The sequence below is a fragment of the Camelus bactrianus genome, chromosome 2 (assembly GCF_048773025.1).
Source record: "Camelus bactrianus isolate YW-2024 breed Bactrian camel chromosome 2, ASM4877302v1, whole genome shotgun sequence".
Lineage (NCBI taxonomy): Eukaryota > Metazoa > Chordata > Mammalia > Artiodactyla > Camelidae > Camelus > Camelus bactrianus.
The window spans coordinates 132,759,260-132,771,451 of record NC_133540.1 but is presented as its reverse complement, the minus strand read 5'-3'; the positions used below and the strand labels follow the sequence as shown (position 1 = coordinate 132,771,451).

The 12,192-nt window shown below is 46.0% G+C and overlaps 1 protein-coding gene across 6 annotated transcripts in view; it reads right to left on the bottom strand.

The window, feature by feature from the left end:
- TBC1D14 (TBC1 domain family member 14) overlaps positions 1–12,192 on the bottom strand; it is a 100,146-nt gene that overhangs the window by 25,440 nt on the left and 62,514 nt on the right. For all 6 annotated transcript variants that reach the window (XR_012501638.1, XM_074350703.1, XM_074350701.1 and 3 more), the window contains 6 exons: positions 10,116–10,234; positions 8,522–8,604; positions 7,130–7,247; positions 4,979–5,085; positions 1,520–1,600; positions 490–584 (listed from right to left, as the gene is read on the bottom strand). Coding sequence is in view for 5 of the 6 variants with exons in the window: in XM_074350703.1 (XP_074206804.1) it covers positions 490–584; positions 1,520–1,600; positions 4,979–5,085; positions 7,130–7,247; positions 8,522–8,604; positions 10,116–10,234 (603 nt within the window). In the remaining variant the exon portion in view is untranslated. The remainder of the gene's footprint in view (positions 1–489; positions 585–1,519; positions 1,601–4,978; positions 5,086–7,129; positions 7,248–8,521; positions 8,605–10,115; positions 10,235–12,192) is intronic.

Below are 12,192 nucleotides of genomic sequence, written 5' to 3'. Positions count from 1 at the left end.
GTCATTCAAACCTGGTCCAATCACAGCCCAAGAGCCACTTCCTCAGTGAGCATGCCTGACCCCTCATCCCTGCCCTCTCCCGGCTGCTGTATGTGGACCAGGAGAGTGAACCATTACCTGTCTGTGCTGTCAGAGTACCTGGGACATACCCACATTTCTGCAAAGCCCACCTGTCTAACCTCTACACCTCCTGGCTCATTCTAGGCAGCCACTAACTGATTTGTTCTAATTTATTCCACTTTCCTTTAATGGTTCCCTAGTGGGTACATGGGCATAACAGAACCAGACTGGGTATCTCAAAGTCATACTAAATATTTGTTGGAAAGAATCAGTTACCATTATTTTTAAAACTCTGCATAGATCAACATAAGACCTGCCCTCTCGCCAAAAAGCCCTAGTACTTTTCAAACTTGATTACAAATATATGCAATTTGGCACCTGTGAATTCTAGACAAAACATACTGAACGTAACAAATCACCACCACCTACTTGCTGGAAAATGCAGAGATTAGGGAAGGTTCTGGAAATGTCCAGTTTAATAAGCTCCAGGCTGGCTTCTCTGTCTGCTGCTGAAAAACCAGCATCTGTCAAAAGATCAACAGTCATCACACCTCTCAGAGGCAAGTGTGTGGAGTAGTTACAAGGCTTTGAACTTTTATGAGAATGAAACAAGAAAAGGAAGTTCTTCAGAAGTACATGGACCTAATTACCACCTCAACCAACAGGATCAATAGTTTGTAGAGTTTACACCAGTTTGTAGAGTTTCTTACTTTAAGAGCAAAAATCTCACAGCACCATCTAATGCTAGATCATCATCAGATACTTTCCAGAGTGTGAAATCAAAATCTGATTTGATATTACTTTTGCCAACAACTGTCATGGAAGTGAGGACAAGTAAGGCGACAGACACACAAATGGATTCCAGGCACAGAAAACACAAAAAAACCCCATTATTTGATCTAGAACATCACTGGGATAAACTGAGAACACGTGGGAGCTACTGCAGTGCAACACTCATGTGTACTATTTCTAACAAGTAAGTATGAATAGCTTGCTTTATATTTTTTAATTCTAATACCACATAGACAGTATAAAAGCAGATCAGCAAAAAAGACACTACTTAACTAACAGAGGCCATCACAACCATTCTCGTGTGTTATGGAAAATTCTAAAAGCATAATCTAGGAAATACGCTGTTTTTCTTGTCTCTGTGGAAGCGGTTCCTCTATAAACCAGCTCTCAAGCGATCCTGGGTGCCAGGCTACTGTAAATCATGTGAATAGTGAATAAAGGCTTCCAGCATCTTAGGATACACTCAACTCTCAGGAATTGGTATCATCTTTCTTATAAAAGTTTCTTTCTTTAATTTGTTTGCTCTAAAAAAATCCCTTTTCCCATGAAGCTTTTATATTTTGCACTAACCACTATTTCAGTTAAGTAAATTTTCTTCATTATGTAATAAATAATGACATACATATGTGACCGAAGGAGCCCACAGGTGTGTTAGCATCATACATACCTTCACTGTCCACTTCAGAGCCTCCTGTGCTAAAGGACCGCCACCTCTCCTTGGCTCGGGCAAGACAGATGGCAAAGAGCTCTGGAAGAAAAGCCTCTGGGTAAGTATCAAGTACACACGTGAGTACGCCTCCTTGAAAACACCAGAGAGTGCACACTGCCTCATTCAAATGTTTGAAGTTCAACTGCAGCTAAGGCTGCTTAAACGATCCCCCACTTAGCCTGAGGGCGCTGATGTCTTAAGACACCACCATATACAAAGAGACACACAAAATGCCACTCTGCGTGTTTACTTAGATTACACAACCCACCCATCAACCTGTTTTGCTTCGATGTATTTGTGAGTCTACCGAATCTATTAGACTGTGAGCTCCAGTGAGACTGGGAGGGTCTCTCATTCATATTTGTATCCAGAGCAAACAGCACTGGGATTGACACAAATCAGTATAATCAATGAATATCTGACAGATGAAGAAAGCGAGAGACAAGCAGAAAACCCATCTGGTTTTAAATAAAGACAAAATGGAACCGCTACCCCCTGGCCCAGTCTTCCTGAACATGCTGCCTGAAAGGGGGCAGCGATGCAAGCAACACAGGCAGAAGTTAAAAAAAAAAAGAAAATGAGGATTCTTGTTGGCAGAGAGGTGTCAAGGCAGGTCTCCCACAAGGCAGCCTCCACGTCTCACCCATATTTGGAACTTATTTTTCAATGATTCTTCTCTTTGGGTGGTGTGGCAATGGTGAAATACTAACTCTGCACACAGATTTCACTGTTACACACAGACCTCCGTGGTATATCCATGCCCCAGTCTTCCTGAAAGGGTGGAAATGAAGGCTGACCCCACAGAGACCTCCCCCCGCCTTCCCCGGCCCGGATGCTCCCCAGCCATCGGTTGCCTTGGATTGCGAACGCTCACTAGTTGATCACTAAGACTAATCACAGCTACTCAGAGAATTTCTATAACTTTAGTTTTTCCATCAAACTTTTGGAAAATAAAGCAGAGCACATCTGCCTTCTGGATAGTATATGCTGTTTTATTAAAATATAAATCAAATTCTAGTAATACTATTGTGTTCCAATAAGTAAAATTTTGATTAACAACCCTTTTCTAACCTTGTGATGATCTGACCCACAATCTATGAGAGTCCGTAAGCGCAGTACAACTATGAAATATAACTGCATGTTGATGTCAGCACCTGGAAGGCAGCAACAAGCATCCTCATTCAAATGCTTACGGGACAGATCTGGAGGCGTGCTGAGCTGGAGGCTAGAGGGTCTGGGAGCCTCTGCCCGCTCTCAGTTCCCAGGAGTTGGGCTTAGCTTTGATCATTTTGGCAGGAGGTGAAGGAAAACAACTGTGTGGTCCTACTTCCCAAATGAGGTTTCGACAGTTAAAGCACAGATGCTGGCAGTCTCGGGGTGAAATGGGTCAAAAGTGTCAGTTTTTAAAACATCCCTTGGTTTTACTAGTGTGTGCCTGTGAGGAGGGGAGGAGTTAGAACAGTGAATACACCTTCTTCCGTGACCCAGTTTCAAAGTACAAGGCTGACTTCCCTAAGAGTGAAGTTTTAATACCACCATTAGGTCGACTTTCAGTAAGTTTCCAATTGCACAACCACAGAAAGAACAAAACTCTGGGGCTTCCCAAATCACAACACAGGCTTCAGAGTCAGCCAAGGCCAGAACGTCCCGGCTCCACCATACACTGGCCATGAGGCTGGGGCACAGTCCCTGACCTTTTCAGGATGCTAGATGCTCAGTAGGGAAATAAGGTCAACACCACCTGCCCCTCAGACTGCGGTTGGTGTTAAGTAAGATGGGAGCAAAGAGCCCAGTACGATGCCTAGCCTCACAGCGGACCTCGAGATGACCTGTGTTCTCACACTCGCTTGAATATGCAGTAAAACTGAGATTAAGTAGGACCCAATAAGGTGGCATTCATTCATTCATTCATTCATTCAGCAAACACTTCCTGAGGGCCTGCCTGGTGCAGAGAGCTGTGCTGGGCTCAGCGACAGAACAGAGAGTGTCACAGGTGAGGCCCCAGCGTCCAGAGCACCTGTTCTAGGGGGCAACCAGTAACAGGCAGACAACCACACAAGACAGGCACAATGCAAATACAACGAGCCAATATCAAAATTTAGACAAACTTTCAAGACATATAATTGATTAATTAGTTGTTTAACCCAATGTACTATGATATGGTCCACAGAAGATTTTAATTTAAATAAAATCAGTGCAGCCACCAGTGAGAACCAAAAATTAAAGACACACACACACATGCAGAACTCTGCATTACATTCAACTGGCTTAGAGCTGCTGACAGAGAGTTTAGAAATTTTCAAGAACGAGGACTCAGACAAATGGTCAGCCATGTCTTCAAACCTCTACTTCCAGGAAAGCTTGTTAAAACCTATTTCCACGAGTTAAATGATACACATCTTCTCATGTAAAGACATTAAGGTTTTGGCAGGTATGGATTAGCCAAGAAATAGAACTTTGCGATGATCACATGAACATAAACCAGTCACCATCCACCCAAGCAGCTGTCACCAGTCAAGATGGAGAACACCGCCAGCCAAGGCTCCAATCACAGGGTAAGATCGAAGTCTTATAAAATAAAGAGCACAGTAACAATATGAACCCCAGCTACACAGGGAAGGTACACATCAATCTATTTTCAGCTCAAAGGCCTTCAACAGGGTAAAAGTTGCCACCACCAACTCCACAACTCCACAAACTGGGCACTAATATAAAGAAGACAATTAAGGAGTTTCTGTCCTCGGCAGCTTAGACTGCAGACAGATGACACAGTACTAAGCAATGATTCCCACTTACTAAGCACTTAGTTGTAAGTCTGCGACTTCCTGGTGTCGGTTTCACCCTGCACCACAGCTGGCAGAGAGGGCAAGGAGCCCAGGGAATGCTGTGGTGGGGCCTCAGGAAGGGAAGTACACATCTCACTTCCCTCTGGACACATGGTTCTAGACCCTCAAGGACCCAGTCCAAGCACACTGTGTTGTCCCCTCTAAGGCGCTTATACATGAGAGGCCTGAGAGGAAAATGCCACAAAAAACCAACAGCGCCCCAAATACAGGACCTCCACAGAAGGAAACACCCACCTCCCTTCCATTTTCATGTCCCCACTGAGGCTTGCTTTCTAAAGGACACCGAGAAGAGATGCTTTGAGACCCGTATGTACTACCCCGTGCACTTGGGGAAGATGACAGTTATCAGGAAGAAGGCAGGCATTTGCTCTGAACCAGAAAACTGAAGCACCAGGAGTGAACCCAGGCCTCCCCACCCACTCCCCTCCTGGAAGACACACTCACCTGGCCTCTCAAAAGACACAGCTTTGTGGCAATGGCTGCCTTTCTTCCTAACAGGGTAGATGGGACAGGAGAAGCCACAGGACCCAGGGGTGGATTCCCCGAGCCTAGGATCACGCAGGCCACTCACCATGGGTGATATTTAACTCGTTGCCAATGGCTAAGCTCCAGACTTTGCCTCTCACGCTGGGAGGGATCCCCTGCCACCATAAATCTCGAACTTTTCTAGAGCACCACCTGGATAAAAACGGAAGCAAAAACGGAGTTCACGAGTCTGTTCTCAGTGAAGAAATGCTTGTCCACCCACGTGCCTAACCCCAAACCACAGAAGTGGGTGTATACAGTCGTATGTCACAGCCCCTGGTCTCAGGCACCCTACAGTCCAGTGGTCCATACAGACCAGGAGACCAAGGCTACCTTCCACCAGGCAACTACTGTGACAGGGGTGCCAAAGGCACTGCACACCCAGAGACGGGCACCACAAACCACGGGGCCCAGGGCACCATTCTGGAGCCAAATTCTGAGCGACCAGTAGCAATTTAAGCAGATGAAGGGCGGGAAGGACTTTGTGAGCAGAAAGCACAGCAGCAAGAAATAATCTGGCCGATACAGGAGCCGCAAACAGCTGGGCACGGGGTGGGACGCCAGGAGGTACGGCCGCACAGCTGCAGGTGAGGGCAGACCCCGAGGGGCCTCGAGAAGGCAGCCCAAGAGCACGGCCGCCAACCACTACACTGCTGCACACAGCAAGGGACTCGGGTAACGAGCTGCCGGAAGCTAACTCGGCACACTCTGAGCTGCCCAGTCGTTGAGGTCTGCTGGTCACAACGAGCACACACTGCTAACAGACTGGGACAAACATGCAGGTTCCAAAGCCTCCCCACACAGGGCTTCCTGACACAGCACAGTGGGAGGGCATGGGCTGACGCATCCTCATTGCACCCTGACCTGTGGAACTGAAGCAAACTTCTCCTCTCACTCGGTATCCTCCTCCCTAACACCAAGGTGACGAACCTCCCCACCCTCAAGGGGCTGCTGTGAGGGTCAAGTCAGATAAAGCCCAAAGGCACCTGCCACAGTGCCTGGCACCAGCTGGGTTGTTAAGTGGCAGTTCTCTTACAACTGCCTGCATCTGGATCACATCAAGCCTCCGTCAGCGTAGGATGGACCAGGGTGGGGTCTGCAGCCACACAGGGAGACAGTTCAAGGGTTCTGAGGACCTTAACTCTTGTTAGTGAGTTCCGTTCGAGAAGAAGTGTTTCCTGACCACGTCCACCCTATAAGAGACACTGCCTAGAAAACCAGGCTCCGGGAACAGCTTGTTTTCCTAGTGCAGATGCGCAACAGGGTCACCCAGCCCCGTAATGAGTGAGTGACACCCAGGCAAGCGCTAGAGCAAGTCCCCAACATCCCAACATACGGGTCAGGTTGAAAGGACAAGAGCTAAAAGGAAGCCGGCATCCAAGCTCCCCAGAGCTCCTGCAGACCGGGGAGCCCCCAAAACAGCCGCAAGCCTCTGTGCACGGCCTGGGACTGCTGTCCACACGCTAACTGTTCTGGCCACACAGAAAGATCTACATCTGTCCCTCAGATGTAAAGATGACAGCAGCTGCCAGACTACTGGGTAGAGGGGGTTGTCACCAAAGCAGACCCAGTGCCCATCCTGAGACAGAGAGCAATAGAAGCTTGAGCAGACGGATACAGTGTACTCAGAGGGGGTCTTCTACAGGCACCTGGAGCCAGGGCGAGGGCAGCAAAGTCTTCTCCAAGGGACTGAACCTTGAAGGACAAAGTGTTAACTGGATGAGGAGTTACAGGACAAGAACACTCTTAAGTAGAGGGAGTGAGATGTGCAAAGGCCCTGAGGCTCCCTAAGGACAGGGCTCTGTCCAAAGGAGAGAGGAAGGTGAGGCTACAGAGAAAGGGACGGGCTAGCTCACAAAGGGTCCTGTCAGCTAAGCCAAGCAATTCACATTTCACACTGAGAGTCACAAGTTTCTGAAATTTTAAGTATGGAAGTGACACAGATTCGTGCCTTAGAAGACCCCTCTGGCTGCTGAGTAGATCATGAACTAGAAGGTGTGGGGGGTGGAGTGGCTGTCACAGTATGTGGATGTGTAACAAGACCAAACCGAGGCAGGGGAAGGAGCCTCTGCACCTTAACCTCATCAGGTAACTCCATCAAAGGTTGTGATGTGATTCACAACTAATGCAGCTGCTTCCCATAGATTCTACCAAGAAGTGATTTACAGCCCAGCGAGCCCACTGTGTCACAGCTTACATTGTTTCCCAGTTAGGCAAAATCTCATTATTCCAGGTAAGGACAGCATTTCCAATACTGTCTTCTAATCTGCATCTTTCTTCCAGCTGCTTTTTCCTCCTCTGGGCTTCTTTCAGCTCTGGAAATCACAAGCAAAAATAAGAAGAAAACATCTATTAATTGATGTCCACCAATTTCAAGCTGGGTGGTTCTTCTCAGAGTCATGCTGCAAAAAAACCAGGAAAACAGCACTGAAATAGAGCAATGAAACCTGACCTTCTAAGACTCATTTCATACCGTAGGGAATTCAGAATGCTTAGGCATTATTCATCCTTTAGTAAGCTTTTTGTAACATACACACCGTGTAACATGCATACAGAAAAGTACACACATAGGAACACAGCAGGGCTATCACAGAACAGACAAACTCAGGAAACTACCACTGCAGTCAGAAGACAAAACATTAACAGAACACCAGAAGCCCCTCTTGTGCTCCCCCAACCCAATCCCCTTTCCAATGTAACCTCCAACCTCACTTCTGTTTAAGAATAATGCTTAGTGTACAATAGCGACCCTGAGAAATACCATGCATTTTCATTGATACATACTTTTCTAATATTTTTTGTGGTACAATACACAAAACATAAAATTTACCACTTTAAGTGTACATTCAGCAGCACTGAGTATATCCACCCTATTATGCAACCATCACCACCATCCATCCCGGGAATTTTTTCATCTTGGCAAACTCAAACTCTGTCTCCATCAAACACTGAGTTCCCCATTCCCCCTCCCCACAGTCCCTGACAACCTCCACTCTACTTTCTGTCTCTATGAATCTGACTATTTGGGGGACCTCATATAAGCGGAATCATACAGTATTTATCCTTTTGTGTCTGGCTTATTTCACTGAGAATAATGTCTTCAAGCTTCATGTTGTAGCATGTGTCAGAATTTCATTCCTTTTTAAGGCTGAGTAATATTCCATTGTATGGATGGACCACATTTTGTTCATTATACATACTTTTTAAACATCCAAGAAGCAAAGGGTTTTTAGGTGCTGCAAGGCACTTTACCAAATCCCACCACATCTTCCTGTAAACAGGGAAAACAGCCCAGAGGGAAGGAGATCTGGCCATCACTACTGGCCGAGGCCGTCTCCAGCTAGGACTTTTACCCTACGCAGTCTCTTTCCTCGGGTAATTCAAAGTGCTATTCTCTTCCGTAAAGCTACCAGGAATGAACAGTTAGTAGAAACGTACATTTTTGATGGAAAATTACAAATATCAAAATAGTAAAGCATTCAACAAAGTTCAGGTTCTTGAGCGTCAAAATGTAAAAAAGAGAAAATATCCAGAGAGACACAAAATCCTGTGCCACCTTATGTAACCAAACACATGTGAACTCCATTACCTCGTTTTTTGGCCTGAACCACCATTTCTTCATACTGTTGCCTGTGTTTCTGAGCCTCTTCAGCTGGCTTCGCCGGGAGATTTCTTAATAGAAAATAAATGATTTTTCACCATTGTAAATATTAAATAAGTGAAATGTGAAGTATCATTACAAAAAAATGAAAAGCTCAAAGACTAAAACCACATTTGTTAGATGACAAAGATGCAGCTCTTTCATAAACCAAAAATATTTTTTACAAAAGTAAAATAAGCTCACTTAAAAAAATCTGAAGTATGAAGATTAGCAGAAGGAAGAAAATAGCAATTACCCCTAATTCCAATAGAGATAAACACTTAACCTGTGGGTGTTTTCCCCCTTCAGTCTCCAGAGAAACTCTGCTGCGACCACAGCGCACTGATAATCGTCAGCAGAGCACCCGAATGGCAAGCACCACATATACGTATGAATACATTCCCTGGCCAGTTTTTCAAGGGTGCAAGTACCTGCTACGTGGTTCATTTCTTTTCTTTAATATATATACACAGATTTATACAATAGTTCTGACATCTAAACGTAGTGTGCAGCTTCGGATCCTGTTTAGAAAAATAAAGTGCATGTTCTCTTTCAGAAATGTGCGGGGGAATTTGCCAGGCCCTTGGAAAGGGGGAGGGTGGCCATGTCCGGCTGTTTGTGCCCCGGGCTATCTGGACGACTGTCCCGGCTGCAGGAGGACAGGGCACGGTTTCCCACAGCCTACGTTTTGGAGCGCTTTACAAGGACTGGTCCTCACAGTACGCTGGCTTTTACCCACAGCCTCTACCTACCTTTTTAATCCTCCATTTCTGGGTTTCTCTTCCCAACTACTCACAAGCCCACAATTTCCAAGGACCAAAAATTATCATCAAAAGAAACATTTCCTCTTTAGATTTCACCAATATTAAATGTCAGGGTTGGCAGGGGCCTTAGGAATTCCAGCCTAAGATTTTATAATCTCTCTCTCTTTTTGAAAGCTGTGGAATCTTTCTATTCAAATGTAATGTTCTATGGAAACTCAATACTTAAACAGAGATAAGCTATGGCCTGGTACAACGGAACAATCCCTTTACCCCACTAAGGTCTCCAAACACAATCATCAAAATCCACGTCCTCATCAGATCCATGGAAACCCAGAGGCCCAGAGGGAGAGGGGACTTGCTGAGATCAGCCAGCCACACTGCAGATCCCAAAACAGCAGCAGGCTAGTCCAGGACTGTCCTGTAGTACTGAGGTGCCTCCAAAGTGCCCAGCTTAGAGACACCTCCTGGTGTGTGTTTCTTACAGTTACCAGCCAGTCTGTAATTAATAACAGCTCCTTAAGTATTTGTGAATGCTAAATTAAAATGAAAAATCACCTGAATGGAAAATCCTGGTCAAAACTTCTACTTTAAGGCAAGTTTTCCAAATTAGCCATTTGGTATTATCTAGAACACACATCAGCACAGGGAAGGACGAGGGCCCCGCAGTAGGGACAGGCTGACCCCTCTTCCCCTCATGAGCGTCCTTTTCTAATGAGGAGGTGATGAGCTAAGACGCTTCTCCCCCAAAGCAAACCCTCTACAGACGCCTCCCCACTCACGCTGGCCTGTCTTCCAAGATGAGCGCGGTGGTGGAAAGTGGCTCGAAATCAAGATTCTTCCTCACATTCTGCTTTGGAGAGGGTGGCCTGCTAGGTCGTCCAGCCTTGTCGTCATATTCCTAGGACAAAGAAAGCAGGGATGATTCCAGGCCCAGCCAATTCTGATATTACGGCGCCCTTCTGAAAGTGAAAAAAAGTTGTTTTGTTATGACGTCCTTTAAGCCAATTTTGAGGATGAGGCACTGAAATATTTCTTGCCCTTCAGAAGGAAAAACTATCAGTGAAGGCAGTCCTACAGCTCCACAGCCCAGACCATCACTGTGTGAGGACCGAGGGCCTCCCACATTGGTAGGGAAGTCACTAAAGACCTCATCAACCCAGCTGCCCCTTTATAAGGGCGCATGAACATCATCTCAGGTCTCCAATGGTGCTTCCAGTAAGAGGTGTGTTTTCTGTCTTCTGGACACTGTAAATTTTAACTGATTATTGCAGTGGCCACTGGGAAGCTCAGAGCCAGAGTGACAGTCAATTCTAGCATTCATCTGACCCCCTGGCTTCATCTCATATACTCACTCTCATTCTAACTTTCTAATGCATTTCCTTTTATCCCACAACATTTTATATATTTTTGTTAGCCCTTTAAATTTTGTCTGAAATGAGGAAGGGGTTGAAAACTTTTTGCTTGAAAATGATTATAGCTGTTCAATTTCCTTAAACCAGAAACTTCAAAAAAGAAATTCTTTAATATCTTTCTATGAAGCCATCACTGCAAGCTATTGCATAATCATGCCATGCCCTGGAACTCTTAAGAGCTGCCTCCGTACTACTGGGCCACTAATTTCTCCTATGGACTGCAACCACAAACCCTTGGTCACACCTGGTGACCCACATTCCAAACACCCAACCAGCAGAGTCCAGGAGAGCCAAGCAACCTGTGCCAAAGAGTCCAGTTTCTGAAATTGTGTGCGGGGGGCTGTGTGTGGCTGTGCGTACACCCTCAGCTCTTGGCAAAAATAAAAAAACCAGTATTTTCCTGTTGCTTATTACCAAGACTCAGGACCCCTCCTAAGGCAAGGCGACCTAACTGGGAAGACAAGACAGACAAATGAGCAGTTATCCTCCGATTTAAATAACCATTCCAGATACAATATAAGCAGTATCAGGGTGGAAGTGATGAATCGCTAAATGGATTTTATTGACACCAGTTGTCGAGAGAGATGTTACTGGCAAAATGATTTGGCAAGCAATTATTCTCTCAGTCGGAGAAGCCTATCCAGGCTTCTAAGAAGTTAAAAGGAAAAATTATTTCTTCAAAATCCACAGGCTGTGAGAAGGGAGTGCACCGAGAAACAGGCGGGTGGGGCAGTTTCTGTACATCCAGACGTACAAGGTTAGCTGTCTTAACGTTGTTTACCCTGACATAAAATGGTTCCATTAACACTAAAATGACCTCCACTTACCCAAGGCTGAGAAGATGGACTCCCTTTTTCATCCATTCTCACATCTGAGCACCTGCATGCGCCAGGCACTCAGCTGCAACTCAACATGGAACCAAGCAGCCATCAGGAAGTGTCACATCTAGTACCTGGAGGTAAACTCTTAAATTTTATAGGGAATCTACCAAAAAGTTGTGTGCTGAGAAAGCCTGAGGCACAATGCATTTTAACAAGAATTGGTAGTGAATGTCCTGTAAGGTGCTACTTCCAGCTGACTCTGTTCTAGTGAACTACATGCCAAGACCAAAGACGCTGAGCCCCCAAGGCAAGTGCCCCAGAGTGTGACGTGTGTTCCCACTTGCTCTTGTGTGCTTTACACACTTCATCTCATTTTGTTTCCACTACAACCTCCATGGCAAGTGTCACCGGATTCTACAGGAAGGGTCACTGAAGTTCAGAGTGAAGTGACTTGCCCCCAAGTACACAGTCAGGAAGGAGCTGGGCCTGCAGGACTCCCCACTCTGCCACTCCGAGCAGGCCCACCCTGCCCCCACCCCCCACTGCAGATACACTCAAACAGGTGTGCAACTCTACAGGGAAAAGACCGAGTCCTACACAGGCTGAGTGAGGCCTATGGAGCC